The sequence below is a fragment of the Capra hircus genome, chromosome 5 (genome assembly GCF_001704415.2).
Source record: "Capra hircus breed San Clemente chromosome 5, ASM170441v1, whole genome shotgun sequence".
NCBI lineage: Eukaryota > Metazoa > Chordata > Mammalia > Artiodactyla > Bovidae > Capra > Capra hircus.
The window spans coordinates 103,596,225-103,610,007 of record NC_030812.1 but is presented as its reverse complement, the minus strand read 5'-3'; the positions used below and the strand labels follow the sequence as shown (position 1 = coordinate 103,610,007).

Here is a 13,783-nt window from a genome sequence, read left to right as displayed (position 1 = left end):
TGGTAAGTGACAGCCTTTGCCTCCAACTGCACTTGAAACTCTCCCAGTAGCGTTAGCTGTGCAAGATGTCATCTCTGGACCCTTGTGGGTTCGTCGTTAATTCATATATAAAATGGCAAACCCCTCCTTCCGTGCCCTCTCTCCCTATTTCCTGTCTGCCTTGTTCTATTTCATGTTTCTTATTAAGTCTGAAATGCTGCACATACATCAGCTCACTGTCTGTCTCTCCCAGAATGTAGCTCCATGCATTCTGTCTCTTCTCCTCTTCTGGATTGCTAGTCTGAAAACCATGCTTGCACACAGTAGGGGCTCCATAAATACCAGTGCAGAGTAAGTGAGAGAGAACCGAAGACAAGGAGATGCATCTTTATAAAGAATGTCTCAGTTTATTATTTTAAACCTGAACCTGCATAAAAGGATGTTTAGTTGCACTGAGCTCAAAGCATCCCCGGGACATGGACTAGAGACAAGCCCAGGGCTAGACCTTGGCTCCTCAGTTGGGTCCAGAAGTCATCGCCATCAGCCTGGGAGCTTCAGCTGCATCCACTGAGGCTGTGATGGTGACGCAGAGGGTTTTCTCAGGGTGATGCTGTGAAGGGAGGTGAGATCACTTATGATGGGGTGGAAATAGGGCCTGGACTGTGCTGCTCACGGCCTGTGGCCACCGAAATGCGGGGAGGGGATCTGGGGAGTGGGCAGAGCATGGCGCAGGCTCAAGGTGCCTGGGACCCTGGGCTGGAGAGACCCAGTTCTTTCACCGATGGATGCAAAAGGGGGTACCAACCCCCCAAGGGATACAGCTCAAAAGAGGACCTAAAAGAAACCCAAGCCGAAGCTTCTGAGAAGCAGAATCACTCCCTTTCCTCCTGCGCACATCCTCCGCCTCCTTTCTCGAATCTCTGTCTTCACGACCCTGTGGAAGGACGGACACCCCGCCGTGCAGGTGCACAGCCCCGTGCTGGTCTCTGCTGCCCCCGCGCCCCGGCTCACACGCTGGTGTGCTGGGACCCTGAGGACGCACTGCTGCCCGGCTGGCTCCGGCCCGAGGGCGCCGGGCTGGCTGCTGGGCCCCTCCTGCTGCGGTGGCCGCTGCTCTGGCTCCTCTGGGCCGGCTCCTCCGTCAGCTTGAGTTTCTCGTGCTCCTCTTTCAGGAAGAAGTCCACAAACAGGCTCTTCTCCCTCTTGATCTGGTCGCTGATGTCCGTGGGGATGTCAGGGATCATCCAGTCCACGAGGACACTCAGGAACATCACCAGGTTCTGGGGGAGATGGGGGAGGGGTGAGAGGAGAGGCCCCAGCTGGAGGGTTCTGCCCCCGGGTGGGTGGGGGGTGGTGGTGACACAGACCCAGAACTGGGGACAGGGGGCTCTGGGTTCCTCTGGCTCCTCGGCTGATCTCAGCCATCAAATGAGCATCATGGTCCCTTGGGGTCCCCAGGAGAAAGTGGAGCAGTGACAGGGTCCCCCTCCCACGCCCGGCTGACAGCATTGTGTGTGGTATGCGAAAGTCGCTCAGTTGTGTCCGACTCTTTGCGCCCCATGGACTATACCATCCATGGAATTCTCCAGGCCAGAATACTGGAGTGAGTAGCCTTTCCCTTCTTAGCCATGCCTTCTTTGCCTCCTCCACTCCTCCTCTCTCTGTCTGTCCCTCACCCTCCATGTATTGCTCTTGCCTCTAGGCCTCTGGCTCCAGAGCTTTAAAATTTATTTATTTATTTAATTGGAGGATAATTACTTTACAATATCGTGAAGGCCTCTGCCATACATCAACATGAATGGGCCATAGGAATACATGTGACCCCTCCCTCCTGAACTTCTCAGGAAGTGGCCATAAGGCCTGATGGCTCCTCAGGGTCTCTCCCTGGACCAGCAACCCCTGTCTTCCTCCCAGCTGGCCCTCTGCCCCCATATCAGAGGTGGGCCCTGTTCAACCATCACAGCATCTCCAGTCACAGAGCCTGCCTGGACCCTGCTTCCTGCCTACCTTCATGGGTTCTGAGGTTGTGTACACACCTCTAACTGGCTCCTTTTTTCTCCTGGGAGGTCACGTCCCCTCCCCTAAGGTAGGATGAGACCCCCTCCCTCTTCCCGGGAGCATTTTCTACTTAAGAGGGTGACTATTTCCCGCAGGCAGCTGTGGCGCACAGCCCAGTTCAGGGCCCCTCCCCGGGCACTCTGGCTCCCAGCCCTGCCCCGATCTCCCCCAACCTCCAGCTGTGGCCTCGTTCTCCACCTGCCCATCTTCTGCTCACATGCCCTCCCTCTCCTTAGACCCGAGGTCGGCGACAGTGCAGGAGACACCAGGGCCCTGCCCTCTGTCTTCCAGGCTCTAAATGTGCCCCCAGCTCGACCTTGAACCCACAAGGGCCCAGGGAAGACTTGGGAACCAAGGTTGTTCCCAGGGGCCCCTGGGCACCTCAGGGCATCTGGAGCTGCTGAGTCAAGTTCCACACTCGCCTCTTAAACCAAGTCCTCCCAGTGGACTGGAAGGGACACCTGACTCGCGGTGGTAAAGCGAGGCGGCTCCTGAGGGTGGGGGGCCGGCCGCAGGTGACAGGTGAGGAATCTCAGCACACACTCCCCCCTGCTCCACCATCCCCCGGAGCAAGAATGCTGCTTCTCCAGGTGAAGGACCAGCTGGGGGTGTTCCCCACCTCCTGGGCTGGGGTCCGGGTCAGGATACCTTAGAGCCCTCCAGGGACCCGCCTTTGGGGAATACAAAAGCCTGGGGTGGGAGTGATGGGTAAGGGATCTGGGCTCATACCCCAGCTCTGCTCCAAGGCTGGCAGTGGGAATGGGGGCCTCATGCCCAGAGAATCTTGGCGCCACAACTGTAGCTTCAGCTAGTCTGGGAGATAGGAATAGCCAGCTCGTGTTTGCTATTCAGCAGGGGCGCCTGGTGGGGCTCTGGGGGCCTTTCCCACCAGGGGTCTCAAACAATACAACAAAGAGGGGGCCGGCAGGAGCTGGAAGGAAGGTTAGAACTGGAGCCCTTTCTTGAGCGCGGAGACCGGTGGGGGCGGTGGGGTGGCTGCCTGTCTGCCTTCAGGCAGAGACTCTGCTCCCTCTGCCGTGCCCCACTTTCCAGTCTGAGGTTTACGTGGGAATCCTTCTCCACCCTGCACGTCACTCCATGTCTGCCTCGCAACCTGACTCTGCCCTTTTCTGCTTCTGCTCATCCATGCGTTCAGGAAAGCCCTCACCCAGCAGAGGGTCACAGGGCACCCTCAAAACCCGGATGCAGGGCTGTCTGGATCCCTGAGCCTGGATCCTAACCAGCTGTCCCTAACTTAGCTGAACAACTCACCTGGAAGATTATGACAAAAGCCAGACGTGCAGACAGAACGGCCCAGTACTGCTTGGAAAACTCGTACGGGTTTGGGGCCCACGGCGGCTCCCGGTAATCCTTAAACCTGCCCAGAGAGGAAGGCAATGTGAAGACTGGGAGGAGATGGAGGGAAGGGGGTACCTCTCTGGCTATCACCTCAAAAGTCAGAGCAGCAGGCAGAGCCTTGGCTCTTAGACCTAGGGAGTAGGGGACAGAGGTAAGGAACCCAGGGCCCAACCAACAACGTCCAAGAAAGCCCAAACTCCAAAAGAGCCAATGTTAGCCTTAAGTGTCTTTCTCACTCTCTCCAACATCTCCAGAAGTTTCCTTTGGATTGTCCTTCTTGTGTGTGTGTGTGTGTGTGTGTGTGTGTGTGTGTGTGTGTGTACGCGCGCGCACACACATGTGTCTCTGAGTGTGCTCAGTCGTGTCTGACTCTTCTGTGAACCCATGGACTGTAGCTCATTGGGCTCCTCTGTCCATGGAATTTTCCAGGCAAGAATACTGGGATGGGTTGCCATGAGAGGTCCAGGGATCATGAGAGGAACTCAGGACAGGGGACCCATCTGGGATCCACTTGCCCGTGGGCTCTGGGAGCGGCAGGGAGCCCGCAGACACCTGGCAGAGTGCTCCGAGGCCCAGGACTCAGTGACGACGCAGAAGCCAGCAGAGTCCAGAGGGCCTCCCCAGCCTGGTCTGCTCTGGGACCCTGGCCATGAGAGGGGCTGGCCTCGCTTGACAGCTGATTCAGACCAAGCTGAAGGCTGAGTGGACTGGGGGCAGCAGTGGTAATGGCCACAGTTGGGCAGCAGCCCCCTCTTTTATCTGTCCATCTTGATCATCTGCCCACATTGTTTAACCTTCCCCAGTGACTCAGTGGTAAAGAATCTTCCTGCAGTGCTGGAGATGCAAGAGGCACAGGTTCAGTGGCTGGGTTGGGAAGCTCCCCTGGAGGAGGAAACGGCAACCCACTCCAGTATTCTTGCCTGGAAAATTCCATAGACAGAGGAGCCTGGTGGGCTATAGTCCAGGGGGTTGCAAAGAGTCAAACACAGCTGAGCAACTGCAGACACACACACACACACACACACACACACACACACACACACAGTTTGAAAAACAAAATGTCAGTGCCTGCCTCAAGCTCAGACCATGGAGAGGTCTAGGGCTTGTCTGAGCTATTGCCTTCCCCCCTCCCCCCGCTTCCCATCCTGAGATGACTCATGTTAAAAATGGCTTATTTTCTCAGAATTACTTTTTTTCTAAGCCTGGAAAAATGGCAAGAGCTGGTACAGAAGATTTATGCTCCTTCATGGAACTGTTTTCTCCATGGAATTCAACAAATCTTCAATGCTCAGTGAAAGCAAACCAAGCCCTGGGCTGAAGCATGAGATGGGGCAGCATCAGGCCACCGGGGGTGTGCAGGGACCCCGAGGAAGGCAGGGAGGGTCGGGGGCACCCAGAAGGAAAACAAGCATGTACTGAACATGTCCACCCCCGACAAGGAACTTTTCTGAAGCTTCTTCACTTGAGAATAAGATCTGCGGGCAGGCACGGGTATCCCCGCGTAAACCAGGAGGGAACTGAGGCTCAGAGAAGTTCAATGCTTGGCCAGCCGGAGGTGGATTCAAGGTGAGAATCCCAGTCTGCCTGAATCCAGGCTTTCCTCCATTGTCGGGAAGCTCCTGGCCACCAGCTGTGGTTTGGGGTGGGGGACTCTGCTGTGGCTGCTCTCTGAACCCTTCCCTGTCCTGAATGAACCCACAGCTCCAAAGGTCCACACAGAAGCATGAGGGCTTTCAATGGTCCAAGAAGACATGGCCCAAGAAGATCCCCTCCCAGGAGGGGAGAAGGGGAAAAAAGGAAGATGAAAAGAGATGCAGGCAAAAAGGCAGAAAAAGTCATAGCGGGAGTCAGCCACAGAGAGAGGCAAACGGAGAGGTGGAGGCTGAACGTTTGACTGGGGCTGGGCAGGAGGCCAGGAGCCGCCCCCTCCCACCCGGCTCCCCTCTTCCGACAGCTGATCACAGCTGTTGTGGGCTTGGTTTGACATCCGGATGAGAAGCAAAGCTAACTTTGCAGCCCAGCAAATCACCACAGGGTTCATCCTTGCCATCCGAGGCTGAGGACAGAAACAAGACCAGCTCTAGACCACGCCCACTCGTGGGAGAGGGCGAGGGTGTGGCCAAGGGAATAAGGTCATCTTCAGTCAGTTCAGTTCAGTCGCTCAGTCGTGTCCGACTCTTTACGACCCCATGAATTGCAGCACGCCAGGCCTCCCTGTCCATCACCAACTCCCGGAGTTCACTCAAACTCATGTCCATCGAGTCGGTGATGCCATCCAGCCATCTCATCCTCTGTCGTCCCCTTTTCCTCTTGCCCCCAATCACTCCCAGCATCAGAGTCTTTTCCAGTGAGTCAACTCTTCGCATGAGGTGGCCAAAGTACTGGAGCTTCAGCTTTAGCATCATTCTCTCCAAAGAACACCCAGGGCTGATCTCCTTTAGAATGGACTGGTTGGATCTCCTTGCAGTCCAAGGGACTCTCAGGAGTCTTCTCTGATACCACAGTTCAAAAGCATCAATTCTTCAGCGCTCGGGTGGGGAAAAAAATCTCAGGCTTGCCCACCCTCCTGCTTTGCCCCTCGAATCCAAGGCAGACAGGAATCTGTCTTGCTTTTCTCAAGACCCCTGGAAGAGGGGTGCTGTACACCCCTGCCCGCCCCCACTTTTGACCATGGGGAAGATTCCCCTAGGTCCAGTCTGATCCTGCCACCACAATCGAAGTCACTCCCGCTTGTTTTCCAGCTCCATCGATGAAGGAACAGCTGCTCACTGACCTCAGTAAGACAGCCATCGCTCACCCCTCTCTCTTTCCAGTCTGCAAAGAATCCATAAATAATCTAATTCTGGTCCCACTTCTGCTACTAACTCACCACAGCGTTTGGAAATGTCACTTTACCCTCCCTGAGTGTCCAAAACATGTTTTGAATCTGGCAGGCACATCCATCTCATCAAGGGTCTGGGGAAAGATTAACACAGAGATCCGTCCAGAAAGCTCAACTCGCAGTCCCGCTGTGCAGTGGACTAAGGGTGCTTTGTCAGGAACTACAGGGCCAGCACTGCCCAGAAAAGAGCAGTGTGCAATTTAATGATTTGTGCATCTGTTCACATTTCTCTTTCCAAAGCTAACTTTAAATAAAAACTGTGACCTGGAGTAAGCAATGCATTTTACATTTATGCATACATGCATATGTATCACAGAAATAAAAATCACACAGAACACACTCATCCTTGCTGTATCCCATGCTCTGATACTCTTTTATTCTCTGCTGTCCTCTCCTTTCCTAGTCTTTAAAATGCTGCTCAAGATACACTAAGCCATTTCCCAACTGATGAACCATGATTCACAGTTTGAAGAACACTGATTCCAGTAAGCCTCTGCCACCAGGTAAATGATTGCTCATTTACATTCCAATATAAGTTCAGATTTCATAATTTAAAAATAATTCACCCTAAGAAGTCAAGTGGGTGCTGGAGAAGACTCTTGAGAGTCCCTTGGACTGCAAGAAGATCCAACCAGTCAATCTTAAAGGAAATCAATCCTGAATATTCATTAGAAGGACTGATGCTGAAGCTGAAACCAATACTTTGGCCACATGATGTGAAGAGCCGACTCACTGGAAAAGACCCTGATGCTAGGAAAGATTGAAGGCAAAAGGAGGAGAGGGTAGTAGAGGATGAGATGGTTGGGTGGCATCACCGACTCAATGGACATGAGTTTGAGCAAACTCTGGGAGATAGTGAAGGACAGGGAAGCCTGGAGTGCTGCAGCCCATGGGGTCACAAAGAGTCAGACAGGACTTAGCGACTGAACAACAACAAAAGTTCAGATTTCAGAATTTAAAAAAAAAATTCATCCTAAGAATTCAAGTGTATCAAATGTTTTCACTGAGTAATCAGAAGACACTAATTAAACAAAGAGATCATTAGTCTTAAGACTGCTGCTGCTAAGTCGCTTCAGTCGTGTCCGACTCTATGCAACCCCATAGACGGCAGCCCACCAGGCTCCCCCGTCCCTGGGATTCTCCAGGCAAGAACACTGGAGTGGGTTGCCATTCCAGAAAAGACAGAGTGGCTATTGAACTTGATCGTGGCCAACCCAGTGACAGCGGTCTGTTTCACCTCCAGCCCAGTGCAGAGAACGGCACTGGCAAAAGCGTGGGGAGTCAGCAGGTGAAGGCTTGGTCCCACCCCCACTGTTTCACTTCTCTGTCCTCCAGCAAGTTACCGAACGACCTGATGGCTGGGGTCCCCATCCATGAAACATGGACGTTCCATCTCACGAAGCTGTCATGAAGACCACTCAGCACACTGCCAGACATGTCCGAGGACCCGATACATCAGAGCTGTTCTTTCTCCTTTAACTGAAGGTGACTTAAGAAGTACACCTCTTCTGTGAAAAGAGGACGGAGCAGGTACGCCCCTGCCCCCAGTTCCTCCTGGCTTTGCAGGAGCATGGCTTTCTGAGCATGGCTCAGATGCCCTGAGTGTCCCATGACACTGAGATGAACCAAACAGAGCTGATGCCCAACTGCAGGCAGCTTCTCTCACGTTCGCAGTCCAGGTGAAGGCACGAAGCAGGCCAGCATCAGGCTGATGGGCAGGAGAGCTTCTGTTCCGTTCCCATACCCTCAAATGCTTCCCAAAGCCATCCCCTTTCCCCTGGTTTTGAGAGCTCTGGGTCTCCCAAAGTCCCACTGGGTGGCCCAGCACTGGGAGAACCCCACATGTGCTCACTTCCTGCATCTGCTGGCTGGGGCTGAAGCTCGGGGTTATAATTTTAGGAACAGTTCCCAGATCTCACCCTCATCCCTTCAGTCTTCCTTTATTTTCTTTGAGCCTTAACTTCGAGTTTGAGAGTTCCCTGGAGTCTTTGTAATAAGGAGAGTCTTCCAATAATGAGACAACTAGAGTGTCTAAAACTGGACTGGAGCGGCTGGGCCCCTTACTAATTGTAAGAACCTGAGAAAGTTATTCCGTGTTTCTGGACCTCGTCATTCTAACTTCACGGAGCCAACAAAATGCGCATCACTGGGCTGGGTACATAGAAGGTGGGCACGGGACAGCCTTCTCGACCCACCATGAACAACGGAACGTAAGTACGTGTGTGTGTGTGTATTTATATTGAACATCAGAGGAAAACACCGTCAGCAGTAAATGAGACGGCGCGTGTGAGTGTGATTTCTGGAGGCAGAAATGGACACAACAGTTTCTTCCGGGAGAGAATCACTGGGTGGGGGCTGAGAAAAGAGTCTTTTCCTTTACATAACCCTATACATACATATACATATATGTGCACATACATCTGTAAAGAATGACTTTTATAACAAAAAAGTTCTTAATTGCAAAAGAAGGATGCAGGACTTCCTAGGGGGTCCAGTGGTTGAGAATCCGCCTGCCAATGCTGGGGACACAGTTTCGATTCCTGGGCCAGGAAGATTCCCCATGCTGTAGGGCAACTGAGCCCATGCACCCACAACTACGGAGTCTGTGCTCTAGAGCCAGGAGCTGCGATTACTGAGCCTGCATGCCACAACTACTGAAGCCCTGGAGCCTGTGCTCCGCAAGAGAAGCCACTGCAGCTAGACGCCTGCACGCCACAACTAGACAGCAGCCCATCCTCACTGCAACCAGAGAGCCTGCACAAACCCATGAGGACCCAGCACAGCCAAAAAGAAGTAAAATATTTTAAAAAAAGATCCAATTAATGACAATATTCAGTGACCCAAATATATTTTCACATTGAGCTTCCAGGAGCCAAATCACAGGGTTAAGTGAAGCAAACTCACATACATTAAGTAAAAGAGGTGCAAAAATCAACACTAACTCTTAACTTTAAAAGTGCATTCATATTTTACCTAGATTGTTTGAACACTGTGAAATAATCACGTTGAATGTATACATGACCTGAAGAAATAAGGTTTCTATTAACTCAAAATATAGTTCATTATTAGAAAGAGAACCTGTGAAGTGTCTTAAAAAGTTCTATAAATTCTTTTTTATGTTAAGACATGGGAAAATGACTGAGAAAGGGTCACGCAAACGTGTTACCAGGGCTATAGTTGGAAAGATGCTGAGGGCTGGGCAGGGCTGTGTGGATGTGGGACCGAGTTGGAGAGGTTGCCTGTAATGTTTAAAACTTCCTCAGGAATAAATTCATATATTACACGTGTCGCTCACTGTTGATTTTTTTGCACAAAGTAGAAAAGAAGATGAGGTGAGGAGGTGAAGGAGGTGATTTTTTCAAGTCCCCACTTTTACAGATGGGGAAACTGAGGTGTAGGCAGGGAAGAGAGGCTCCTGGCTCAGATGCCCCCTTCCCATCCTTACTCGCAGGGTGACCTTGACAGTGACACCTGCCACAGGTCATCACAATACAGAATCACTGCAGCTGCTGACATAATAAACCAAGGGGCCGGTCCTCGACATTCAGAAACGGCTTTTTTGGGGGGCGGGGCACCCCCTGTAGCATGTGAGCTCTTAGCTTCCTGACCAGGGATGGACACCGTTCCCCCTGCAACGCAAGTGCTGCGTCTTAACCATTGCACCAGGGACGTCCTGGAAATGGCTTTTTTTTAATTATTTAGTTTTAATGGAAGGATAACTGCTTTACAATATTGGCTTGATATCTGCCATACATCAACACGAAACAGCCGTAGGTATACCTATGTCCCCTCCCTCTTGAACCTCCCTCCCACCTCCCACCCCATCCCACCTCTCTAGGTTGTTACAGAGCCCTGGTTTGAGTTCTCTGAGTCATACAGTAAATTCCCATTGGCTATCAAATTCCATACCGTAGTGTACATGTCTGCACGCTGCTCTCTCCATCCGTCTCACCCTCTCCTTCCTCGCCTGCCCTCACCCATAAGTCTGTCCGCCATGGCTGCATCTCCATTGCTGCCCTCCAAAACAGCTTCATCAGTACCATCTTTCTAGATTCCATACATATGCGAAACAGTTTTCTAATATGATCTTTTAGTCATTATACATCAGTTAGTGAATGCATTTCTCAAGCCCAAACAGTGGTATGTAAAAATAAAATTTAATAGTCCCAGTCCAATGGAAAGTAATGTCTTAATGCTGAACAAGATGGCACACAATAATTTCACACCACCCAAGCTGCTTACAAATGTCTTTAGAAATTTTCCCTTCAACAAGGGAAAAGAGCCCAGCCCACTAGGAACTAACCAGGCCCAAGTTGATCTAGTGGCTGATAAAGATAAGCAAAGGTACCCAGAAAGCTGGCTTTTCCTCTGGTCTCGGCCAGGAACAGAGGAGATACAGGCAGGCCCCAGAAGGAACTTGAAGGATCCTGGGACAGGAGAGAACTTGAGTCCTATAGACAAGCCCACAGGCACCACCCAAGGATGCTGGTTCAGGATACTTAGCATCTCCAAACAGACCCAGTGGGTTGCCCAAGCCCAGGTGGGTTCCTTGAGCTCTGAGACCCCAGTCCCTGACCTGCTGACCTCTCTGCTCTCCTCCCGCTGAGCCAGAAGCCTGAGCCACCATCCAGCCTGTAGGACACAGGGGCACCTCGACCCTGTTAAATGGCCACTAAGCATGCCACAGACTGACGTCATGGGGCTGTCTATCGAGAGCCCTGCATGGTCAGTTAAGTGGCCGAGGCAGACATAGCTCCAAAAATGCTGAGAACACATCTCGAATGGGCAGTCAGAGACTTGTCCTAACTTTTACTGCTATTTTTAAGATACCTCTATCCTTGGCGAGGCTGGGCTGCAGCCCGAGACCTCAGTTTTATTTGACCACATTTATCTCCAGAGGTCATGAAAAACTAAGAATAAGAAGGGTCATTGAGTTCCCAACACTATTTGCCAGAAAATCAGGGCAAATTTCATTTCCCACCACGGAAGCAGTTCTAAACGCTGGCTTTGGGGCTAGCTCTGACGTTGTCTGTGTCTGTGTTTCTCACAATCTCGCTTTCTCTCCATCCTCATTTTTTCATTTCTCTTTCTGACAGCCACTGACAAATCCTGGCTTACAAGGACATCAGTAATTTATGTCTCTGCTTCCTAAGTTTCCAGAGACTTTGGCTAGCCAGCCAGGACCCCGTGGCATGCGGTGAGCAGGACCCACCTGGGGTGGGTACAGATCTCCATCAGCACTCCTCATTCTTCTAGAAAAGGCAGCCCACATGGTATACCCGTTTGGGATGGTGTGTGTCTAAATAATATGCTGACCCCGCTCTCCAGGCATCTGTTTTACACTTCAGAGCAGGGCGGCCCCTTATTTCCAACGTAACCTGCTTCTCTTCACAGCGCAGTCAGAGATGACACCGGTGAGAAGTCCCTTCAGTCCCCACAGCGGCTCCCAGTGCAGTAAGAGGAGTCCACATGCCTCTCGTGCCTGCCTGGTCTCTCTCTCCTAGTTCAACCCCATTATTCCATCTCCGACCACTGAGCACAATCCAGCCCCTCTGCGTGGGACACCCTGTCCTCCCTGGACCCCCCACACCACCTGATAACCCCTTCCTGCCCATCACTGCTCCTCCAACCCCACTCACCACCCTTGGTCCCTCCTGGGAGGGAGCAGATTCAACAGGATTCTCCCTCTGGCCACTTCTGCTCTGGACACTGAGGTCTGGGTTAGGTGCATGGCCTCTTCCTTCAGGGCTAGGAGACTGTCCTGCAGTCTCTCAACTGCAATCACAGAAGCTCGATTCTCATTGCTTATTCATCTCATTCATCTAGACTCCTTGAGGGAGGCACCGTCTTGTTCCCTATTATATGACCAATGCCAAGCCTATCATAAAGCCTCAAAAACAGGTGCACGGTGAGGACTTCCCTAGTGGTCTGGTAGTTAAGAACCCACCTGCCAATGCAGGGGACTTTCGCAAGACTTTTGCTGATATGGATTTGAGCCCTGGTCCTGGAAGATCCCACATGCTGTTCAGCAACTAAGCCCGTGTGCCACCGTTATTGAGCCCACATGCCACAGTGACTGAAGTCCGTGTACCTACAGCCTATGCCCCACAATGAAGAGTAGCACCCACTCCCCGCAACTAGAGAAAGCCCATGCACAGCAATGAAGACCCAGCACAGCCAAAAACAAATAAATAAAGTATAAAAAAAAAATAGGTGTACAATGATCCTATAATCTCGGTTGGTATGGAGTAAGATCAAACCAAACTCTTTGAGCTCAATCTATTTTCTGCAGGTACGTTTTCTTGACAGAAATGTAGAATGCACTTCCTACACACACAGCTAGTTTTAATTCCGCCACTCTATGGACCACACATGAGCCACGGTCCCCTCTGCTTTCAGTGGAGAGAAGAGTTATCAGGGCTTTATGGCTGCAGGAAAGTCCAGTGACTCTGACAGTGGACACAGCAAAGCTCAGTGCCATTCAGGTGTGCTAATAATGCCTGGTCTCCTGGGCACCTGCTGTTTTGGCTGAGCTGCATCTGTTCACCGTAACTTCAGATCTCAGAGGAGGAGGGAACGACCCCCTACTCTGAGACCATGTGCTTTAGATGGAGATTATTTCACCTCCCACTCCCAAGCCCCACAGTGCCAAAGACCACGGAAAGCATCACATTCTTCTGGCTGCAGGGGTTGGTTCTGGATAGGAAGCATGCGCTGATCCCAGCCAACAAGCTGCAGCAAGACTTTTGCTGATATGGTTGGGAAAGAGGAAGAAGGCTTGTTTCCCACTGGATGTGGACCCAGTATAATACTGGTCCGTAGTTTCCTTGAAACTACAGTCACCATCGACTACAGTAGAGTTGGAAGATGGAGCAAGATTTAGTTTGGGCAGATTGAATCAAGTCTACTCAACTAAAACTACCCTCAACTTTCAATATGGAGGCATTTAAGTCCCTTCGTGTTTAAGCCAGTTCAATCCATTGAAAATATATTCAGAGGGCCACTGGAAGATCTGATAATCAAGGGCAAGGTCCCTATGGATAGACCTTCCAGACCAACTTCTAGAAGGTTTATATGCTTCCAGACCAAGCAAAGGAGCAGTGTTAGCCTTGGTATCCCCAGACAATAAGTCACACTTGTGCTGTTCGTGGCTCCAAGTAGGGTTGAGGCTTGCATTCTTGAACAAATGTCAGTCTTGCTTTAGGATCTGTCACTGGAAACCTCTTAGAAAGCTGAAGACTTTTTTAGGATCACAGAGGTTTCCGCTGGCTCCTCTGGTTGCTGAGCATGGGCTCTAGGGAGTGTGGGCTCAGTAGCTGTGGTTGTGGCTCACACGCTCTAGAGCACAGGCTCAGCGGTTGTGGCTTAGACGCCCTGTGGCATGTGGGATCTTAGTTCCTGAACCAGAGATCCAACCTGTGTCCCCCGCACTGGCAGGTGGATTCTTAACTACTGGACTACCAGGGAAGTCCCGTGTTCTATTTGTTTAAATACAGGAGGCATGAT

The 13,783-nt window shown here is 51.5% G+C and overlaps 1 protein-coding gene across 1 annotated transcript in view; it reads right to left on the bottom strand.

The window, feature by feature from the left end:
- ANO2 (anoctamin 2) overlaps positions 365–13,783 on the bottom strand; it is a 334,451-nt gene continuing 321,032 nt past the window's right edge. Inside the window, exons 24-25 of the mRNA XM_013964246.2 lie at positions 3,310–3,415; positions 365–1,259 (exon numbers count right to left, since the gene is read on the bottom strand). Of these exons, the coding sequence (XP_013819700.2) occupies positions 987–1,259; positions 3,310–3,415 (379 nt within the window). The 3' untranslated portion in view covers positions 365–986. The remainder of the gene's footprint in view (positions 1,260–3,309; positions 3,416–13,783) is intronic.